Source organism: Bos indicus x Bos taurus, chromosome 4, assembly GCF_003369695.1.
Source record: "Bos indicus x Bos taurus breed Angus x Brahman F1 hybrid chromosome 4, Bos_hybrid_MaternalHap_v2.0, whole genome shotgun sequence".
NCBI classification, from domain to species: domain Eukaryota; kingdom Metazoa; phylum Chordata; class Mammalia; order Artiodactyla; family Bovidae; genus Bos; species Bos indicus x Bos taurus.
In genome coordinates, this window is record NC_040079.1 from 53222165 (window position 1) to 53246408 (window position 24244).

The window sequence follows — 24244 nt, forward strand, 5'->3', positions numbered from 1 at the left end:
GGTATCTATAGATTTATTTTTTCATCAAGTATTCGTTAATTGCCTGATATTCATGTTTATAGTTTCACTCAGTGGCTATCATAGTGCCTAACATATGGAAGAAGCTCAGTAAATACTTTCTGCATTGACTGTGCAAAGGGCGAGATGCTTGTCAGAAGCTGGGTGAAGTAGTGGAGAGTGCACACGCTTAGGGGCAGTTCACTTGGGTTGAATGTGGCTATGTCAAGTTCCAACTATTTGATCTTGGGCTATGACTTTACATCTTTGAGCCTTTGTTTCCTTATCTGTGAAATGGGGATTAGTATCTGTCATACAGAGTTACTTGGGGGGATGTAAGATAATTATGTAAACAACAATCAGAATTGTTAACACAGGAAATCTGCTTTGTACATGTGAGCTATTGTTTTTTTAATGATTGCTTAACAAAGAGCTCTCCCAGCCAAGTACATCAGTGTGAAATCATCAGCCATATCTGCCCAGTGAATAAACATAGTAAAAAAAAAAAAAAAACTCTGGCCCCTTTGCTATGTGTCTGACATAAATAATTATGACCCTAGTAGAAGAGGAGACATTTTTCTTCTCATGGTAGAACCGAGGAAACGGACCAGAGATGTAGTTGTATTTCCTTTTAATGATGCAGAAATAGATTTTAAGAGAGCTGTTTTTTGTTCTAATATTTTTCTAAACTTTTACATGAAACATTTTTGTTCATCATGTTGCTCCCCAGTATTTCAGAGGAAGAATAAAGAAGCTTCACAAACAGGTGAGATAACTGCCTAAAACCAGACGAGCAAGTGAACATTTTTTCCTACATTTTAACAGATTGTGCGTGACTTTTTTTCTGGTTTTCACCCAAATTTGTATGTCCTAAGGTTTTAGAAATTCACCTGCAGACTCGTAGAAGGAAGAAGGCTAAATCAAATCTGGGTTTATGCCTGATGTTGTGCGTTCCTGGTGGTCATGGATGGTCAGTGAGTTTTAAGTAATGGTGGTTGACCTGTAGTCATTTTGATGTTGTCTTTGTAAATAATGAATGCTGAAGAACAATGGGTCCAGATACCTGTCTGTAAGATCTAGGAGTGCATTATTTGGGGAAAGGAGAAAGAAAGCCACCTCCTGTCTTTTCAGACCTGTGCCCCCTCCCAGTTATGGTGCTGTCTTGTTTATTCCCATTTAATGAATGACTAGTTACAAATGGAACCAACTCGCAAATGATTCGTGCCTAATGGGCAATCATGTTTCAGAACTGTTCCTCATTGTATAATAACCACGTATTAACAGAAGAATTAAACCTTAGGGTTTATGGATTAGATTGAGGAGAATTATTTTACTGTATTCTTGATTGTCTTCTGAGCCCACCTGGTCAGTGACTTTGACGTTAGTGACTGGCTGTAGGAGTGGGTACAGCTTTCCTGGAGGTCTGCATGCAGGACCTGGCCAGCAAAGCCCACGGCTTGCAGTACTATTCTTTGTGGACCCAGCTTACTTACACCAAATGGTCAAGACACATTTATGTTTTTCTTTATTTGTTTATTCATTTGTATTTACCTTTTAGATGTAGAGGGGTCTCCTAAGATAATGCAAAACATTACAAAAAATACTTCTCCACAATTGTCCCAATAAATAAAGCAATCCAAAACTTTCTTTTTTAAATTAGTTTTTGCAGTGGGTAGTAATGCCCAAAATGTGTGCATATATGTGCTCAGTCATGTCTGAGTCTTTTGCAACCTGATGTCCATGGAATTTTCCAGACAGGAATACCGGTGTGAGTTGCCATGCCCTCCTCCAGGGGATCTTTCTGACCCAGGAATCAAGCCTGTGTCTCCTATGTCTCTTGCATTGGCAGGTGGATTCTTTACCATTGCGCCACCTGGGAAGCAATGCCCAAGATACATACTTCAAAAAGTATAAAAATGTAAAAACAATATACAGTATAAATTGAGTCTTTCTCACAGCTAGTCTCATAAAATTCGTTCAGTTAATTGTTTTATGCCTTGTCACTGTTTTTATCTGTTCACAGCAGTGTATCTTCTTATGTTTTTCATCTATCATCTATCCTTTGTCCTGTTCCTTTCCCACTTTTTCTTTCTAGTTTTTTTGTGTAGATCTTGTGCTGGTTCTCTTTATTGGTTCCTTGTTTTAGTATTCATCTTAGAATAAATTGTATGCTTTTTGTGTTTGTGTTAGTCACTCAGTCATGTCCAACTCTTTAAGACCCTGTGGACTATAACCTGCCAGACCCCTCTGTCCGTGGAACTCTCCAGGCAAGAATACTAGAGTGGGTTGCTATTCCCTTCGCCAGGGGATCTTCCCAGCCCAGGGACTGAACCCGGGTCTCCTGTATTGCGGCAGATTCTTTACCATCTGAGTCACCAGGGAAGTCTAGACCAACTATTTGCAAGATAATTATTCGAGGAGAAGACCAGGGCAGGTTCTAGACCAGGGAGAGTCAGAGAAGCGCTCCATATGACAGAGAGTGAGGGCAGGGAGAGAGGAGAAGGAGAGAGAGAGGCTTTAGATGCTCATGATTTCCTCTCTCCCTCGCCCTCGCCCATTTCTAGTGGTGCACCTGCTGGAATGGCTTGCCTTTGCCTCCTTCCATGTTCCCGGTGTGTCTAGGGTCCAAGGTCACCCCTGTGCTGTCCTACACACACTTTTCCATTGTTCTAAACAAGTGTCGGTGGGACTTCCTCACCAACTTGCTCATAGGAGCCAGTGCTTCTTATTTTGGAGAATGACACTGTGAGGCCCGCAGCCACAGGCCCGCCCTCTACATTGTAGGCTACACCACCTTACCTGTACCCTGCATTTGGTTGTCCTGGGCATCAGGCAGCTCTGTCTCATTTACTGAAATTCAAGGTGACAGAAATCTAGTTTTTCCCCCTCAAAATCAAGATTATATTTCTGAGATTCCCCTTCCTTCCTATTTTGAAACAGTTTCCCAGAAAAGGCAGGAACAGAGATATTTTCATTCTGCCATCTGAAAACCAGAAGACCTCCTTGAACTCAGTGTTGTTTTGAAAAGTGTTGTTTTGAAAAGTGTTTGCTAATTTAAAAGACTAAAGTCTCATGTATGCTGCCCTGTAGGCCAAGTGTCTCCTTTGCCAAGAAGCTACCATATCATTAATTTAAAAATTACATTTGAAAGAATGTTGCTTTTTAGAGAGGACTATAGCCTATTTTTTATTTGTTTAATGCTTATCTCAAAGTACTTATTTGGTCCTTACACTTATGCAAATCAGAGAAGAAGGAACATGCTTTATATTTTTATAGATGGAGAAATAGATAACCATTAAAACCAGAACTAGAGACCTGTTCTCCCTACTATTCTTCTCTGATGACAGCATTTCTAACATGCCAGGTGAAGCTTTTCCAGTGAGCACTGTAAGCTTTGAGCATCCCACATCCAGAAGATATTTTATTCCCGTACCATAATAAGGCCTGAGCTTCCCTTTGCGGCTCAGCTGGTAAAGAATCCACCCACAATGCAGGAGACCTGGGTTCGATTCCTGCAGGGTTGGGAAGATCCCCTGGAGAAGGGAAAGGCTACCCACTCCAGTAACAGTTGGACAGAAATTTCTCCTGCCCTTTTCTTCCCTTCCTATTTTAGTTGGAAATATTTTTCTTAAAGTGTCAAGATAATTATTTCATCTGTAGACACAATAAATGTACTGCTGCCAAGCCATGTCTCCATCTTTTGCTTGAGTAGTTGGCATGACCCTGGATGTGTATGTTTTCTATTTCCTTCCCATAGCAACACCAAAGCAATGGTATTCAGCATTACCTTTGGCCTTGGCAATACCAAGATACCTCAGACACAGTTCCTATCTTTGAACCTTCAAGGAGCCCATGGCCCAGTGAAGGGAGACACATTGACATGTGAAAGGAAATTGCCAGCGTCTCTAGTGCCATGATAAAATTGCAAACAAAGTACTATTGGGGAGGTTAGCTCTAGCAAAGGGAGAAGAAAATCTGTGCAGAGAAGTTAGCACCTGAGTGTGTTTTAGAGGATTGGTGGGAATTTTCCAGGTGGTGAAGGCCATCACATCCAGCCTGCATAGCATGGACAAACACACAGAGATATAAAGAAAAGATATGTAACAAAGTGTCACAAATGTAGCCGCGGTAAAGGGTAGGATTTGTAGAACTGATTGGAGGATGAGATGGAGAACTTGACTCCATAGCCAAGAGCCTTTCTTTAGGAAAGGCGTCTATGTGAATAAGGGAGTGATGCCGTGTAGTCTGAGAGGTGAGACTTCCAGTCAGTGTATCAGGCTTGGCTGTCAGTAAAGTGTGCTCACTGCCGTGGGATAGAATGTGGCTGGTGACAGAGCTGATGATGCCTCCTGGCTGCAGGTTGTTTGAGGTTCTAGCAGAACTTCAAGCTGGACAGGGAACTAGAGGCACCAGAACTTGAACCAGGCATCCTGATCTGGCCCAAGCTGAAGCAGTTATTCCTACTGTGAAAATACTTTAACTCATCTGAAGTCTCAGAAGTAAAACTGGATCAGAAAGAATGTGTCTTGTAGACTTGTTCCCTGTGGCCCCTCTAGTCAGTACATTCTTTCCTCAGTGATTCTCAGAACAGCATTTTAAGAGTATTCACAGTCCCAGGGGAAAAGTGGCCACCTCAGCCTTAGAAAGTAAAAAACATCCTCCTTATGGAATCTCTTGTTGGTTGTTGTTGTTCCGTCGCTAAGTCATGTCTGACTTTTTGCCACCCGGTGGACTGCAGCAAGCTGGGTTCTTCCGTCCTTCACTATCTTGGAATTTGCTCAAATTCTTGTCCATTGAGTTGGTGATGTTATCTAGACATCTCATCCTCTGGCGCCCCCTTCTCCTTTTGCCTTCAGTCTTTCCCAGCATCAAGGTCTTTTCCAGTGATGATATAATAAATTAGAGAGGTGGTAATTTATTTTATAAAATGACTTGTTATTTTATAACATTGATTATGGATTTCCACTAAATAATAAAGTCCTTTTGTATCCTTAAAGCATAGCTCGATTTTTCCAAAATTAGAGATGCCATTTTTCAGAAGCATAGCTGTTACATAAAATGAGGCTTGCTTATAAACGTGTGATTAATATCATGTATTTTTAATTAGCCTCATTCTTCTTTTAGCTAATTCAAGGCAGCAAAAAGAAAGAAAACATGAAATCAATATTTTCTCCTTTCGCTGTTGGGAACCACACAGACAATGATTTTTGCGGCATTTAGTGATAATTTAAATGCCTGAGTCAATGATAAATATTACCAATATTTTTATTTATATCCTTTACCCTGATACTGTTCAGTTATTATAATGAATTCAGTGGTTTGGGAACAAATTTGTGATTCAGTAAGAGTCTTTTAAAAGGAAACCAATTTCTGAGCTCGTTGTAAGTATGACTTAGTAGCTTTCATATTAGGTTGTGGTTAAAGTTTATCTTGGTTTTACAACACTCATGGACAATATGCATTCACCCTTTAAGCATTGCATGTGTGTGCCTGCTAAGTCACTTCAGTCATGTCTGACTCTTTGTGACCCTATGGTCTGTAGCCCACCAGGCTCCTCTGTCCATGGGCTTCTCCAGGCAATACTGGAATGGGTTGTCATGCCCTCCTCCAGGGGATCTTCCCAACCCAGGGATCAAACCAGAGTCTCTTACGTCTCCTGCATTGGCAGGCAGGTTCTACCACTAGTGCCGCCTGGGAAGCATTTCAGCAGATAATTAGCTGTCATATCCAGTCAGACCTGAACAGTTCAGCTTCAGGAGCTGTTGTTGGCCCGTGTGGATCTCAGGTGTGGGAAGCTCTTCATATCACCTGAGTGAAAGGTGAATGGCGCTCAGCTCCGTTTCTCTTTCCTTTGTGTGTCAATTCCAGTCCTAAGTACAGTGCCATTTTCATGGATCCAGCCTGCTGAAATGAACTGGGTCTACAGAAGAAAGAGCCTTCTCAGTAGAGGACACAACTTCCATCTAAGTGGGGCAGGGCGTTTCAACATCCTGGTTGTTAAAGAACAGGGCTATTCAGACTTCAGTGAGCACAAAATCTCTTGTTGGCAAGAGACTCGAAAATTCCAATTCAGTAGGTCTGAGGTGGAGACCATGCATTCTTACAACATTCTAGAGCTACCCAAGGTGTGGTTCCCAGACCAGCAGTTTAGGCCCCACCTGGGAATTTGCTAGAAATGCAGAATTTCAGGCCCCACCCTAGACCTACTGAATCAGAATCTACATTTTAACAGGACTCCTTGGGCAATTTATCCTCCATTACAGTTGGGAAAACACTGCTCCAGACCACTGTTCCCCAAAAGACCAAGGTTAGGTATCACTAAGGAAGCCTGAAATGAGTTTAGATGGTACAAAGGTGAACATTTTATTTTAATAATCATTAAGTTGATTTTTATTATCACCATCCATTGATGGCAAGTGATATTGACTTCCATTTATGGTAATAATTTAACTGAAAGTTAGTTCAGGTGGTGTGTGGATGTGGTTAAAAACTATGAAAGTCATAGGTTTACAAGTGATGTAAGTTAACATGATGCTTAAGAGCATGGACTCTGGAGCCTGACACCTCAGATTTGAAGGCAGCTCTTCCAGTAATTCACTCTGTTACTTTAAACAGGTTTCTTAACCTCTCTGGGCCTGTTTCCTCATCTGAAAGATAGCAGTAATAGTAGTATCGATCTGATTAGGATACTGTGGGGCTTAAATGGGTTTATATATGAAAAGTGCTAAGGATAGGGCCTGGCACATAGCAAGGGCTGTGTCAGGACTAACTTATCTTACTATAATCTAGAACAGCAATGTTCAAGAATTTATTTTATCCTACACTTTTTATTTCCCCCTGCCCTATCCCCTGCTTCCTTTCCTACTCAGATCAACATGCCCCACTATCCCCAAAAGGCTAAATATTCTAGGGATTTTGTACTATTGAGGGTGAGAGCACCAACTTCCGCTTGCCCAATAGGGGGGCAGTCTTCACTGAGCAAGGTGGAGGGTGGGGCATGAGAGCTTACAGGTGGGAAGACCCAGGAGAGGAGGACTCTGCCCAGAGAATTCGCTCTGAAACAATGAGGAAGTGACAACAGAAAGTGACCACTTGTAAATCATTTTCACCATTACCTGGAGAGATTTTTTTTAAGTTCTTTATTATTTTACTTATAGCTTTGGCAGTTTTACCACATATTTTTAGAGAACCTCTTTGTGTGTGCCTTATATGCTCATGTACTCTAGGGTTGTGATTTCCTGGCCACGAAGCACCTTTGATAAATAAATGACTGATTGATAGAGTGTCAGGACCCTGCTGAAACCTTGATGTGAGAAATGAATGGCCTCACAGGGTTCTCCCACCTGCATTAGTTCAGAGGTGAGAAATCTCTCTTCTCTTTTCCTGACTTCATAACCAAAGAAACAAGGGATTCAGTTGGACAGTGTCAAAACATAAAAAGTTATGAGTGGCCAGAGAACTTTATTTTCAGATTCCTATTCAAATATATTTTTAGAACCAGCAAAAGACACTTTTGTCAAATAGTAGCAGTAATCCTTGCTTATATGTTAAAAAATAGGCACATTTTCTATTTATGAACAGCTGTGTTCTGACAAACTATTCTTGGAGAGAAATGTGATTATGACAAGAGCAACTGGTGTGTAAAATTGTCAACCATGAGTTATTTCTCTCTGAAATAATATTTATAATATAATTATATATAAATTTATATAATATAATATATTTAAATATATTATATATAATATACATATATATTATAAATAAATATATTTAAATATATAAAATATATTTATAAGTATAATATAATAATATTTATTTATATGTAATAACATACATAGTTAACTTTTTAATATAAAAACATAGGCAAGCTCAGTCCATCTCTCTCTCTGAATGAGAACAGACAGATTGATCAAGTAGGGAATGAAGGGGAGAGGGGAGGAAGAGAAGACGAGAAAGTTCATCACCTGTACTAAGTAAGCATCAATTCTTCTGCCCCAGCCCCACCCCTCACCGGCTCCCTGTAAAGCAGTTGGCTTCTGGCATCTTATGGGTCCTTGGATGACCTGCAGACATGTTCTGTTGACCCACTGGTTTTCAAAAATGCTTTCATTTGGTTTTACTTCAAAATTGGGATTCACATGAAAATCTGGATATGGGGACTTTGGGGGGGGAAATGGGAAGATCTGGTCAATACTGGACTTGCATAACCACTGTATATCATTCAGGCAGAGTTGAGGGAGCACTCCTGCTTCAGGCCCAGGTCTTCTCTCCTGTTGGCCCGGCTTCTCCACACCTTACCTTCCACCGTTTCCTCACCTCTGAATCCATGGTCACAGTGGTCGGTTCTCTGCCTGCAAGCGGTGCTAGGAACAGGAATTCGTGGCTTCTGGCTGAGGGAGGCAGGACTCACAATTGAAGAAATTCCTCAGGCTTAGGAAAAGTGTTCAAAAGATGGTAGACGGCCACACGCCAGATGTCCCACCTCGACCCAAGGAAGGAGACACTTGCAGAATAGTGTCTTGAAGCCCCTCTGTGGTTCCAGCCTTTTCTTATTCTCTTCCAAACATGTAAAGTCTCCCAGCTGCTTGCATTCTTCTACTTCTGTTATCTCTGCTGATGTGCTACTTCTTCAACAGGAACCGATTCTTACACCATCTTTCTACTTGTTGAAAAATGCAATAGTTTCTACTAAGTGTTTATTAATTGTCCCCCTTCCTTTGGGTTTGAATTGATGATGACATTCCTTAGCACTCCACACCTCTCTTGGGGCATTTATTCTCCTCCACCTTTTATTATAGTTATTTGTGGCAGTGAAGGAGGGGGTGTGATAAGATAAAGGCAGCTTCAGTTAAGTGTCTGCTTTCTGTCAGGACCTCTATTATGTTTTTCTGTGTTAATTGTGATAACAAACTAAGAATTAAGCATGGTAACTATTTTACAAATAAAGTGAGACAGGTGAACTATGGGGTTAGCCAAAAAGTCCATTTGGGTTTTTCATAACATCCTATGGGAAAAACCAAATGAACATTTTGGCCAAGTCAGTAACTTGATTGAAGCCACACGACTGGAAAAAGCAGTGGCAGAAGTAGAACCCAGGCCTGATTGTCAGACCAGCACTGTCCCCCACAGCCAGAGTCTCATGTATTAACAGTGCTATTCATTTGCCACCCTCTCCTCTAATGGTGTTTAACTATCTTACCTACATCTTGATGCTGTTTTTCAGGATTATTTCATGAGTTGGGAGAAAATATGAAAGCCTTCGAGAATCTGGCTTTTTTTATCCTAATCACTTTTAATACACTACAGAGCAGAATGACATTTTTTAATGTATTGGGAGAGCACAAAGCATCAAAGAGCTCATGGGTACAGCCTGTGACTTCCTGGAGCTCTGCATTCTTAACTGTCAGATTTTAACAAATTATTCTCTAGGTAATTGCTTAATGATTATATCTGTCAAGAAAAAGCCTTCAGCACCATCAAGTGCTAAATGTAAAAATATGCTTTCATGTTAGAGCTTGAAAAATCATTCCTTTGATTTCAGCGGGACAGAAGCCCAGTGACACCTGGTCACTCTCAGATTTGTAAGGATAAACCTAGATGGAAAGTAAAGAAAGCTAAGTTTAGGGGGGGAACACTTGGAAGAGTTATACTTTCCTGTAGAAGGTCCTTTTCACCCGAGGGTCTCGGAAATACTTCAAGATCTTTGCAAGATGGAAGCAGAGAAGTAATATGATCTGAAATATACGAAGTTAATAAATGCAGTTTTGAATCAGAAAGGACAGGGCTTTTATGAAGCTCTGATACTCTTTCTGAAACTTAGTAGAAACTACATTACCTCTCTGAGACAAAATTTGGTTCTTTATGGAAATGTCAATGTCTACCACAGAATCGTTGAAAGGATTAAATAAAACAGCATACCTAAGTACCTAACGCAGTCCTGAGTACATATAGGGGATTCAAAAAGTTACACCAAAAAAGGGTCAGTCCTCATTATTCATGGATTCCACAGTTTGGTAAGCTTGTCCTTCCTGCTTCATCATACCCAGGTTCCCAGCAGAAGTTGAACAAGGCAGCACTCTGCCTTCTGGTTACAACTTTCACCCTGTAAACAAGTGTCCTGTTCACATTCTACTTATCACCATGTTTTTCAAAATATTGTGCTTACTGTTGGTGATTTCGTTTCAGTGGCCGCCCCCCGCAAGTGTAGTGAAATGATGCTTAGTGCCCCTGAATGCAGGAAGGCTATGACAGGCCTTATGGAGAAAAACATCAAGAGCGTTCCAGGTGGTGGTAGTGAAAAATAATCTGCCTGCCAGTACAGGACACACATGGGCATGAGTTTGATCCCTGGGTTGGGAAGATCCCCTGGAGGAGGAAATGGCAACCCACTCCAGTATTTTTGCCTGGGAAATTCCATGGGCAGAGGAGGCTGACAGGCTACAGTCCATGGCTGCAAAGAGTCAGACATGACTGAGCAACTGAACACACACACACACACACGCGCGCGCACACACACACAGGCAGGAGTTACAAAACAGTCTGTATGAAATAAGGTACCTTTAGTGAGAAACACAAATATATAAAACTAAGTTATATGTTGTCAGCTGATAAGCTGACACAAGTCTTATGACCAGAGGCTCTCATAAGCCTAATCCTGTATCTTTTCTAGGAGTGGTGGTTCAGGTATTTGCTAACTCAGTCTTCATGGCAACTATACCATGAATAATGAAAATCAGCTCTAAACTTATGGTTATGGGAGGGGGGTAAGGGAGGAGGGGTAAATAGGAAGGTTGGGATTGACGTATACACACTACTATTAATATATATAAAATAGATAACTGATAAGGAACATGTTGCAAACAGTAAAGGCTGTTGGTAAATCAAAAATAAAAGCTAGAATACTATAAATGAATTGGGATTTTACATTGAAGAAACAGAGGCACAGGCCTTGTTCTAGTCTTCCAGTCACTAGGACAGAAAAACAAAATTACCCTTGCTTACGTCTGAGGTTTATTTCTGTTTCTAGATTTTAAAACATTCACATACATGTGCATGCAAACACATTCTACAGAGCAATGCCATATTTATCTGGAGATCAGACATCCTACAATATTAACTCTTTGAAACATAACCATATTTGCAGAATCATACCCCCAAAGCCCTCCATGCAGCAAATACCAGATATAAAGCCTTTGGGGAGAAGTGTCAGGCTCCCACCCAGATGATTGTATAGAACCAAGAACAGAAGAACAGCAAGAAAAGTAAGAATGACAACAGAGAAGGAAGCAGGAAAATAGCTAATGCCCATGTAAGCCTGGCTGGAGGCTGGCACCCTGAGTAACCATTGAGCCTGCAACATTCAGAAAAGGTTGAATTTCATTCCATTTACTCTGCTTAGGAAAATGGGAGTATGTGCAGAATATTTTTAAATTGCATGCAAAATGATAGATGTTTAATGCTTAAAGAGGTAGAATCTGTTACTTGAAATTGTTGTTATGGAATGAAGTGTTGCTATTTATGTATTAACATGTTCTATTATATTGAGACATAAATAGCTAAATTTTTATCAGTTTTGTTACCTAATTCTCTCTAAAATCTGGCTATTTCTTTCAGTCTCCAGCAGTAGACACAATGCCTGCCTCACAGTGGGTATTCTGTATTTATTGAAAGAAGAATGAATGAATAGCAAGTGAATCAAACTACCCATAAAATCCATATGTCTGTGTGACGTGTGCATGAATAAAGGCATCCAAGTTTAAAACTCTCCCTTTTCTCCTTTCCAGAGCAGAGACCATTCTCTTGGGACCATTCATAAGCAAGAGACACCCACGCCGTGACATATGCCAGTGCCACCACCTCCGCCTCCTCCTCCTCTGCCTCCACCTCCCCCACCACTGGGGGCTCCTCCCCCACCCCCACCGTCTGCACCGCCGGTAAGACCTGTTTGGGTTTTTTTCTGTCTGTTTTACTGGAATATGCTGGAACAGGTTTTAAATATTCAAAATCAGCCATCACCTGGCTCCTCTAGGGCAGGTAGCATCTTAGGGAGCTAGCTCTATGGTGCCAGGGTCTAACTCCAAACCAGTCTGGCCACGTATTTCCCTCCCAGTTCTTTGGCAGCCCCCACCCTCTACCCTAGCGTCCTCTACAGATGTCTACATGATTTTTAATTCATGCTGCTCAATATAGGCTTCCCAAGTCTCCCTAATCAACTCTTCCATCTCACGGGAAACCTCAGTTGGGAGGCTGCAATGAGTCAAGGAGGCATGCTCACATCAAATTCCAGGTTGATGTTATCTGGATGTTGATAACAGTAGCTTGGGCTTCAGCCGCCCGGTTCTGGGACCAAGTAAGAGGAGTGGCATACGCAATGCCACAGCAAAACGTGCTAAGTCATTTCAGTTGTGTCTAACTCTTTGCAACCCCATGGACTTTGCCCACCAGGCTCCTCTGTCCATGGGATTCTCCAGGCAAGGACACTGGAGTGGGTTGCCATGCCCTTCTCCAGAGGATCTTCCTGAACCAGGAATCGAACCCTTGTCTCTTATGTCTCCTGCATAGGTAGGCAGGTTCTTTACCACTAGTGCCACCAACATCTCTAAATGAAATCTCCCCAACTGCACAAGACTGAATTAGTCTGTTTCAGTGTGTGTTGCTGATACTCTCTCTTGGTTTAATAGTTTGCTTTGAGTTTAGAAGGAGAGGCACTGCTGCTGCTGCTGCTAAGTCGCTTCAGTCATGTCTGACTCTGTGCGACCCCATAGACGGCAGCCCACCAAGCTCCGCCATCCCTGGGATTCTCCAGGCAAGAACACTGGAGTGAGTTGCCATTTCCTTCTCCAATGCAGGAAAGTGAAAAGTGAAAGTGCAGTCGCTCAGTCGTGTCCGACTCTTCGCAACCCCATGGACTGCAGCCTACCAGGCTCCTCCATCCATGGGATTTTCCAGGCAAGGGTACTGGACTGGGTTGCCGTTGGCTTCTCCGAGGAGCAGCACAGAAAGTGGTTATTTTGCTTTAGAACAGGCTGTCTCGCCCTTGGCACCATGGACACTGGGGCCAGGCCATTTTGCAGGGGGCTGTCCTGTGTGCTGCCGGCTGTTTAGCAGAATCCCTGGCCTCTACCTACTAGTCGCACCCCCAGTTATGACCATCGAAAATGTCCCTAAACGTTGCCAAATGTTCCCTTGAGGGCAAAATCTTCTCGCTTTCCTTGATTTTAGCAGAATGTTTGTGCTTAATGCTCATAGCAAGCCCTTCCTCAGAAGAAACCGCAGGGCACTTCTCATGCCCTCATCCTCCAACTCAGAGCCAGGTCTGGTACAAGAACCGCCGCTCCTGTTTTCAGTGGAAGATGAAAGATATGGATGCCATGGCGATAAGGTGTGCAGAGGCAGGGCTGCCCAGGGGTGATGTGAGCCAAGTCAGCAAAAGCCAGGAATAGAGCCTCGCCTGCCATTCTCTTCCCCCAACCCAGAGTGCACTCCTCCCCTCAGATCCACAGATGACGTGGCCATGGGAGTATAGGTTATGAAGGGAAGGCCTGAGTCCCTGCTGCACAGATACTGGCCATGGTGAGAACAAGGGTGTGCCTGAGGTCACAGGTCGCCCCATGCTGTTGGCATGGCACACTGACCATATCTGAAGCGCAGGGGCATAGACCTGCCTGAAGCTTGGCCCTTGCCCCTGAAGACAGCGGAAAGAAAGCACATACATACTGTGAGTTGTATCTGAAAGCTCTCTGACCAATATATAGAAAGACTAAGAATGAGTACTGAAGTCCCCCTGCTGAATTTGACACAAGGAAAGCATGGAATGGACAGTTTATAAGTGAAAGAAACATACATAAAACTATAATATGGGTCTTACACAGACCTGCTAGGCCTGAAGAAGCACAATTTAAAGTAACTTCAAATACCACAATATACCCATAGACTTAGCTAGAGTAAATAAACTTACCGAAACCTATATTGTTGGGGATTTGGGAAAACAAGCCCCTTTAAACAGGGCTGCAAAGTGAAAGTGTTAGTCGCTCAGTTGCATCCGACTCTTTGCAGCCCTATGGACTGTAGCCCTCCAGGCTTCACTGTCTGTGAGATTTCCCAGGCAAGAATACTGGACTGAGTTGCCATTTCCTTCTCCAGGGGATCTTCCCGACTCAGGGATCGAACCCATGTCTCCTGTGTCTTCTGCACTGTGGGCAGATTTTGTGCTAGTGACATACAAATACTTGGGACTCAGATGTTAAGTGAGTCTTTCTGGAGTGTTCTGACAAAAAAACAACAAACCTGAATGTGCCCCTTTTTCCCCTGGCAATCAAGTAGTTTTATTTTTGAGACTGACTTAGAATTTACCTAAAGGAACCAAAAAAGAATTTATACAGAGGATGTGCACAGCAAAGAGATTTATTCTAGTGAAAAATTAAATCATAAATGGTTTGTGAGAACTAAATGAACTACATTGTCAAGCTGTTAATTAAAAATTACATTATGCCATATTGTTAATTAAAAATTACATTTGTAACTGCTGATTATAGAAAGTAGATATGGAATGATGAATTAAAAGCAATGCATATGTTGTGCACCATGAAATCAGCTATATATGTAGTAAAGAGAAAAGATCAGAAGAGAATTTTGAATGCTGATAGTAAAATTTTTAATTTCATTAGGGAATTCTTTTTCTTTTAAGATGTTTAAATTGTCATAAACAAAATAATTCTACATTTGGATAATTTTTTGCACTCCCTCTCTCATTTCTTGGAGAAGGCAATGGCACCCCACTCCAGTACTCTTGCCTGGAAAATCCCATGGACCGAAGAGCCTAGTGGGCTGCAGTCCATGGGGTCGCTAAGAGTCGGACACGACTGAGCGACTTCACTTTCACTTTTCACTTTCATGCATTGGAGAAGGAAATGGCAACCCACTCCAGTGTTCTTGCCTGGAGAACCCCAGGGACGGGGAAGCCTGGTGGGCTGCCATCTATGGGGTCGCACAGAGTCAGACACGACTGAAGCGACTTAGCAGCTCTCATTTCTAAATTGTTTTTATTATGCCTCTTATGGAGGAACTAATCAATTTAGGAGGAAAGTAGCCAAGTAAACTTAAATATTTTTAAAACACATCTTTTTACAATCTGGGAAAAATATTTACCATGGGAAAAATATTAGGCAAAGAATTAACAGCATTAGCATATAAAGAGCTCTTATGGATCAATATGGAAAGATGAGTAGAAAAATGAGCCCAGGATATGACCGGGTAGGATAAATACAAATGTTTCAACCTCACTACAATTGAATAGACACAAGTCAAAATAATAAGAAACCATTTCATGTATCAGTTTGGTGATGGCACTTTTTAAATGTTGCCTGAGTGTTAGGAATCAGGCACTTCTTACTTTTTTTTAGTGGTTTATTTATTTACTGCCTCCCTTCCCACTTATTCACCCCCATCACACACAGGCTGGAAGACTTGATTTAAGAAGCCTGTGACATGATGGATGGACTTTAGGTTCTTTTGGTTCTAATGCTTGTTTTCCAGGTAAGACACAAAGGCACTTATATATCAGGCACTTATTACTCTTAATAGGAGCAAAAATTGGTATAATTCCCTAAAACACAATTTGTTAATATGGATCAAATCCCTTTAAAAAGTGGTTGGACTCGATGACCTAGTTTTCACTTCAACTAATTTCCTTTAAGTAACTTATCATAGTATACAGAAGTATTTATCTATAGCATATTAATGAAAGCATTACTTATGATAGCAGCCAAAAAAAGAAGAAGAAACAATCTAAATATTTAAAACTAGAAGGTTCAATAAAAAAATGATTATGTAATCCACAAAACAGTATTCTAGGTAGCCATTGAAAATCATCAAATTTATTTTGTGACTTCCAATATAATGATTGACTCAGGCAATGATCATGCATAAAACCTAAAACCACATAGTGGCAGGTTTGGGGAAATGGAATAAATGGAGGATTCCAAGTATAACTCACTGATTACTTCTAATTACAAAGAGGAAAATGTACCTTTGATATGGATCAAACTTAGTATCACCTGTCATTATTACAAGCCTTTTGCTGTGATGCATAAAGAGATTCATAGCATCACCCTGCAGTAACCTGCCAAAAACGAGTGTTCTTTGAGCAGGCATCTAGACATGTCCAGAATGTGGGACCTTCTACAATAGAGGCTGCCACCTAGAGCAGAGCCCACGGTCAAGTTTTAGTACAGCCCTCGAGCTAAGAATGGTGTTTGCATTTTCAAGTGGTTGGAAAAAAATCAAAAGAAAAATAATGTTTTGTGACACATGAAAAATAGATGAAATTCAAATTTCAGTCAATAAAATTTTATTGGACCACAGGCATGCTTATTCAGTTACACATTGTCTCTGGCTGTTTCTATGCTACAGTGATGGAGCACCAATTAAACAATTTGTTATTCCCCTTAAAAAGATTTCCCTTTTCCCTAGTTGACCTGTGTTTTTAAAATTATATTCAGTTATTATTATTATATTTTGAATTCCATCAATAAAGATTTTGTGGAAATGAGTGGAGTTTTTTGTTTTAATACTTACAGAATAGGCTTCCCAGGTGGCACAGTGGTAAAGAATCTGCCTGCCAAGCAGGAGATGCAGGAGACACAGGTTCAATCCCTGGGTTGGGAAGATACCCTAGAGAAGGGAATGGCAACCCACTCCAGTATTCTTGCCTGGAGAATTCCCTGGACCGATAAGCCTGGGAGGCTACAGTCAATGGGGCTGCAGAGTCAGATACAAGTTAGCGACTAAGCAGGGTTAGGAAATGGAGTTAAACTCTTTGTAGGCAGTGTTCAGGACTTTGAAACATCTATGCTCATGGACCAGCGTGGCAGATTGTATTATATGTCATCTTTGCAAGGAGGAGGCATTTTGTGTGATATGTATGATCAGGCTTCACCTTAGCTCTGGAAGATCCAAGGATTAGACCAAGGCTAAACATTTAATTTTTTCTCTCCCAACCCCTCGTCTTTCCCCTTCACCTCTTCCCCTGGATGTGCATCTATTGGAAATGAGAAAAGGGCCGATGGGGCTTTCTGAAGTTCTGGAGCAGGCTCTAACTAAAAACTAGCCTTCATCATCTGTTTTCCCATCTTTTCTTGCCCTTACTTCCCTATCTTTCGAGCTCCATTCCTTTGTCTCATCCCATTGAAATCCAGTTGTTGTTGTTTAGTTGCTAAATCATGTCCGACTCTTTGCAAACCCACGGACTGCAGCATGCCAGGCTTCCTTGTCCTTCACTATCTTCTGGAGTTTGGTTAAACTCATGTGCATTGAGTCGTGATGCCATCCAACCATCTCATCCTCTGTTGTCCCCTTCTCCTCCTGCCCTCATTCTTTCCCAGCATCAGAACCTTTTCCAATGAGTCGACTCTTCGCATCAGGTGGCCCAAGTATTGAAGCTTCAGCTTCAGCATCAGTCCTTCCAATGAATATTCAGGGTTGATTTCCTTTACGATTGACTGGTTTGATCTCCTTGCTGTTCAAAGGACTCTCAGGAGTTTTCTCCAACACCACAATTCGAAAGCATCCATTCTTCGGTGCTCAGCCTTCTTTATGGTCCAGTTCTCACATCTGTGGGCTTCCCTTGTGGCTCAGCTGGTAAAGAATCTGCCTGCAATGTGGGAGATCTGGGTTTGATCCCTGGGTTGGGAAGATCCCCTGGAGAAGGGAAAGGCTACCCACTCCAGTATTCTGGCCTGGAGAATTCCATGGACTGTATAGTCCATGGAGTCGCAAAGAGTTGGACAGAACTAAGCGACTTTCACTTCACTTTACTTCACTTCGCACATCCATACATGACAACTGGAAAAACCATAGCTTTGAGTAGACGGACCTTTGTTGGCAAAGTGATATCTCTGCTTTTTAACATGCTGTCTAGGTTTATCATAGCTTTTCTTCCAAGGAGCAAGCATCTTTTAATTTCATGGCTGCAGTCACTGTCCGCGGTGATTCTGAAGCCCACGAAAATAAGATTTGTCACTGTTTCCACTTTTTCCCCATCTATTTGCCATGAAGTGATGGGACCAGATGCTAATCCAGTAACAATATCAAAATTGCCCACTTGGTACCTTGGTCTACTTACAATGGAATTATTATTGTGTTGGTTACAGGATGTTACTTTTTAAAAGATCTAAAGAAAATACAACGGATTTGATTTTTGAAATGCAGCAGGGTTTTTAGTGAGTTTTGTATTCAAATCTACTCTGTTCCTTTGGTAGTGTCCAAGAGGTAAGAATGAACTCCTTGAGGGGCCTGTGATTTCTCTTTTTTTTTTTTTTGTCACAGTCGTATAACATTGTCTACAAGAGAGAAAGGGACTATACCTGTCTCTGACCAGCTGATAAATTCTTTGGCATGGGGTTGCCCAGGCAAAGCCTGCAGTGGGGTCATGGCCACAGCAGGTGTGTTTATTTTAAAAGAAACTCTGCAAATTTTTGTAGCATTATTTTCAATGTTGCTGTTCCAACTTAAACAGTCCAAGGAAGAAACAGTAATCCTAGGGGAGATCTGTGTCTTATTATTTAAAATCAAAAGGGAAACTAGCTTGATAATCATTTATTTTCTATGAAAACTAAAATTCTAGAAAGATACCATGGTGCCAGGTACTCCTCTGCCTGCCTTCCATGCTGCTACTGCTACTGCTGCTAAGTCGCTTCAGTCGTGTCCGACTCTGTGCGACCCCATAGATGGCAGCCCACCAGGCTCCCCCGTCCCTGGGATTCTCCAGGCAAGAACACTGGAGTGGGTTGCCATTTCCTTCTCCAATGCAGGAAAGTGAAAAGTGAAAGTGAAGTCGCTCAGTAGTGTCGAACTCTTCGCGACCCCATGGACTGCAGCCTACCAGGCTCCTCTGTCCATGGGATTTTCCAGGCAAGAGTACTGGAGTGGAGTGCCATTGCCTTCTCCTTGCCTTCCATGGGTAACATTTAATACACTGCTGGAGGGAAATTTTATACAATGAGAAGCATATTGTGGCCCCTCACTGTTTATCCCCTCGTTACTCTGTACCAGAGTCTATATTTGCATTCAGGAGATTCAGTGAGATAATTTTCCTCTGTGTAGTGCAAGGATTGCATGATTCATGGGTGCAGTAGACTTCCCAGTGTCAGAAAATACCAGCTGAGGCTAACATTGGGAGGTTTTCCTACCGTCTCTAGGATGCAGGAGCTCATGTAGTATAAAAAACATGTCAATCTGTGAAAGGAAACGTGGAAAATGGAGTGGTATCTGAAGCCTCAAGGGAGGCTCTTTTGGAATTTTGCTTGCTGTAGTTTAAGAAAAAGGCAGAGGTCGGGGGCCCTAGGTGGAAACAGGCTCAATAGAATTGTATACCCTGTATTCTGGAAAAGGTAATTTGCATGTTGACTGGTACATTTAAAATAATGAGAGGCTTAAAAATCTTAAATACTGTCACTCAGATTCTCCTGACACTCTGGCACTTTGATTAGTGTCACTAATGAGGGATTGAGGATGTTGGTTTACCCAGGGTGGACAGTCGCCACTGGGACTAGGAAAAGGCTTGTGCATGAGGCCAAACTATTAGGATGGTATTCAGTTAATATTCAGTCCCTGCTTAACAGTTTGCAAAAGTGCACGTTTGTCTTCAAGTTATTTTAAGGACATGATTCTCCGTTTCTCCTCTGTCTGTTTGCACCCTTAAGCAGTAACACAGCTTCAGTGAAAAACGGAGGCAGTCTGCAGCAGATTTACTTGGTCGGCGAAAGAGGTGTGGCAGGACCCGTCACTCATACTTCCAAAGGGCCATTCAGGACAGTATTTAAATATGTTTCTTTTTCACAACTGTCAGGTGGGAGGGGTGGCAAGAAAAAAAAGGAGAAGCCTGCAGTGGGGTTCTAGAGGCAGTGATTGTCCATGCAGAACGCCTTGGCAAGAAAAGCCTGCGAGGGCTCTTTAAAGGCCTTTATTAAATTTCACAGGTACCCAGGAGCCTCAGCCACTCTCACACAGCATCTGAGCCAGGATATATGGCAAGAAGCAGACATGCGCTGTTAGGTCAGAGGGCAGCCCTCGAAACCCTCTGCCATCTCACTAGCAGCAATCACTAGCCTACAAACCGGAGCTTCATTTCACACCAGAATCTGCTGGCTCTTTGCCTTTGAAATCTTTTACAATTGCAGTGTAACTATTCCTAGAAAAACTGCTGGTGACTCACTCCCCCTACCCAGGGGTGTCTTTTCATATATGCATTGTTGAATGGAGGAGAGCCACCATGGTTTGGTGTACCTGAGCTCTTGGGGGCCATGTACCCCTTTCCCCAAACTGCTCTTTCCTTTCTTGCCATAAAAGGGAAAAAACGACCAATTCCAGGTTGTTGCTGGCAATCGGATATCCAGCCCTGACCTGGTTGAGAAAGCTGTAAGCCAGTGGCAAGGGGTGTTGGGACCCTCCCAGCAAATGGCCAAGCACTCACTTAACGTGGATTATCTAAGTTGGGGGGCTTCCTAGGTGGCACAGTGGTAAAGAATCTGCCTGCCAATGCTGGAGATGCAAGAGATGCGGGTTCAATCCCTGGGTGGGGGATCCCTTGGACAAGCAATTGGCAACCCACTCCAATGTTCTCACCTGGAGAATTCCATGGACAGAGGAGCCTGGTGGGCTACAGTCCATGGGGTTGCAAAGTGTTTGATACGACCGAGCACACACGTGCACACATGTTTAGAGCAATCCAGTGAGATGGGATGATAGCACCCTTTTACAGATGGGAAAACTGAGGCACCGAGAGACCTCCAAGGTGCCAGTGTCATATAGCCAGTAAGGGGCAGAGGCTGGATTCTTCCCCAGGTCTCTGAATGCCTTGCTGCTCTGTGCTCTGCTGCTTCCAAATGTGTGTACAGGTGGAATAAGCAGCACTGATGACTATAGCATCCAACACTTATGTGGTGTTTACTGTATGCTTTGTGTTGTTCTAAGGTGCTTAGCACAGAATTGAGTTAATCCTCACAGTAACACTTTGAGGCAGGTACTGTTGTTATTCTCAGAGTTAACTAAGGCATGGAGGGGAAGTGACTTAGCCTGGATCACACAGCCAGTCACTGGCAGAGCCGTGGTTTGCACACCAGCAAAATGGTGCCAGAATCCCTGCTCTGAGCCATGAAGCCAGCTGCCTGTGATGTAGACCTTCTCAGGGGTGCCACCACCTCTTGAATCTAAGAGCCAGGAAGTCCATGGTCTCCCATTCTCACACCTAAGACAGAGCTCTCGCGTTTCTCCCTGTATGCTCAAGCCTTCTCCCTAAGATTGCTTTTATTTTTTTTCTTGCCTTTTGTTTTCTTTATGGTTCCATCATTTCCCCTCACTTGCTTATTGGTTTTTTCTCCTTTTAAATAGAAAAAGCATGTTGCAAGGTACCTTCTGAGTAAAACCCATGGTTTAAAAGCAGAGAATCAACTTTAAAGAGGCAGGTGTAATGCAAGGGAACTCAGTTTGGTCTTGTCATTAGTTTACAGCTAGGCTCTTTATGGGCTCAGGAAACTGGGGTCTCTGGGAATGCTGCTAGGCACACGGTGGACATACTGAGTTCAGTGACCCAAGACTGTCCTTAACCTTGACCAAGCTGTCATGCAAATTTACTGAGCTTTTGCTGCACAGAATTACTCAGTGTCTGCTTCTAAAGAGTTTAAAGCCTGAATCCGGAGATGACTAGGCTTTTAGGGCTTCCTTGGTGACTCAGTGGTAAAGAATCTGCCTGCAGTGCAGGAGATATGGGTTCGATCCCTGGGTAGGGAAGATCCCCTGGAGACGGGAACGGCTACCCACTCCAGTATTCTTGCCTGGGAAATCCCATGGAGAGAGGAACCTGGTGGGCTACAGTCTAAGGTGTCTCAAAGAGTCGGACATGACTTAGCAACTAAACAACAATAACATGTCACAGAAGTACTGAAAGTACAGTGGATTATTCCCAGACCAAAACTTTGTCCCTTGCCTTGCTTCTTCACTGTGTATTTCCCGCATATGAGGTCCTTAACATCTCATCTTTAAAGAGCCCTTGTGCCCTCTGCATCAGTCACCATTTTCCTAAGCTTACTTCTCTGAGCATCGGGCACTGGATGGGTCTTGCTAATGCTTTGGGTTCTCTCCTGAACAGAAGAATCAAGGGATGAATGGAGCCAGTGAGTGACTCTGAGACAGGGAGTCTGTGCCAAGGTCAGTTCAAGGCACATAGTAGGCACTCAATATCTAGCATAACTTCCTGAACTAGTGAGTTGCGTGAAGATATTGTAATTCACAAAGCAAACTCACTGTGAACTAACCAACCAATACTTGACATCTTCCACCTGTGTAAGCCTTCAAAGCCGGACGCATTCTATGCTGTGTCCTGTCAGAACACCATCAACACATTCACATGTTACCAAGAATATTTTGTAAAGCAAACTCAGTTAGATCAGAAGTAACACATTCAGGCAGAGAAGGCAATGGCAGCCCATTCCAGTACTCTTGCCTGGAAAATCCCATGGACGGAGGAGCCTGGTAGGCTGCAGTCCATGGGGTCACTAAGAGTCGGATACAACTGAGCGATTTCACTTTCACTTTTCACTTTCATGCATTGGAGAAGGAAATGGCAACCCACTCCAGTGTTCTTGTCTGGAGAATCCCAGGGACGGGGGAGCCTGGTGGGCTGCCGTCTATGGGGTTGCACAGAGGCGGACACGACTGAAGCGACTTAGCAGCAGCAACACATTCAGGGCTAGCACAAGTTAACACCTGGGTTTTATTTCTAAAGTCATAAAATGTCCTTTGGCACAATCCGCCCCATTCTAATTTGTTATTGTTTCTAAAAGAATAGACTTTGGACCTTGGCTTTACATAAAGACTTTTTAAAAAACCCAGGGAAAGCAACACAGTGTACCCAATCTTGGACATGGTAATAATAGATTCCTGTTTGAATAAGGTCTTTTCCCAGTGCAGGAGTGTGAATGTGTTTTCAAGCTGGTGAAAGTAGGACTCCACCTGTACCACAGACAGCATGTGAAACACAAAGGTGAAAAGCATGTCAGTTCCTGTGTCATCATCCGTTCAGCCTTCAGTGTGCCAGACTGTCAGTTTCAATAGGGATCACGCGATGCAGCGTGGTGTGTTCCTTCGAGCACAAAAACAAAGGCATGTGGGCTGTAGAGTCCTACAGCTTGGAAACGGAATCTGTGCTGCGTCATTTATTAGCTCTGTGGTGTCTAGCAAATTATCAAGCAACTCAGAACCTCAGTTTCCTCATCTGCAAATGGGATAATAACTGCTACTTCCTAGGCATCAGCCCCTAGAGTGGAAGCTCCAGAAAGGGAGGGATTTTTGTCTGTTTTGCTCAGTGTATCGTCAACCCCTGAGCAATGCCTGCATGTAGTAGGCAGTCATCGTGTACGTGTTGAATGTACAAATCTGGGGTTGTTGTGAGGTTCTAATGAGATAACAAGAGAAGCTGTTGTTTACCCAGTGCCTGCTTAGTAAACGACAGCTACTCTTATCTCAGGGACCAGGAAACAGCTGGGCAAGTGATCAAATCTGGGACAAAGTTGAGGGCAGAGGCTCCTGTGGTTAGTGCTACCGGAGGTCAGAGACCAGCGGTCAAGATCAAGGCTGGAAGCCTGAGCTTTTCAAAGTAAGGAGTCATGCCAGCAGTCTGAAATAAGTCCCCAAATTGGAAGGCCAAGGTTACCGCTTCTAGGTTTCAGGGTTTCCAAGTCCACGGTGCCTGGTACCTACCCTTATAGCATGATCTGAAGAGCTAGCTGAGTGGTCTGCCTTCTCTCCTCTCATGGGCTCACACTGCATTGAGTGGCCTGAGTCCATAGGGTACCAGTGTGAGGCACCTGGACTTACCCACAGATTAGAGCAGTGAGCCCTCGGCTATGGGTTCACAGCTCTGATCACAGCATTCGTGGTGATCAGGTGTGTGTGGAGACCCGCAAGGTGGAGGGTGTGTCCTATAGGAGCCACTCCAGTGAAATAAATGGCAGCCTGATTCAAATATTTTAAACATTTAGAGGAGGCTCTGTTTTCTCAGCTGCTGTTTGGTTTGTCATTTTATTAGCAGCTTTCGTAGTAGCAGGCCAAGAGGCTGCCTAAGGGTAGGGCACACCTTTCCCTGGAAGGTTTAATGGTGATGTTTGTGCAGGAATTCTAGATGCCCTGGCTCTGAGCATCTATCTAAAGCAAACAAAGATGTTCTTTGGGCTTTGGGGCACCTCAGGGATGC

At 42.9% G+C, this 24244-nt stretch overlaps 1 protein-coding gene across 1 annotated transcript in view; it reads left to right on the plus strand.

The window, feature by feature from the left end:
* The window catches only part of WIPF3 (WAS/WASL interacting protein family member 3), an 85344-nt gene that overhangs the window by 12151 nt on the left and 48949 nt on the right, over positions 1-24244 (plus strand). The window contains exon 2 of the mRNA XM_027539426.1: positions 11781-11939. Within this exon, the coding sequence (XP_027395227.1) occupies positions 11838-11939 (102 nt within the window). The 5' untranslated portion in view covers positions 11781-11837. The remainder of the gene's footprint in view (positions 1-11780; positions 11940-24244) is intronic.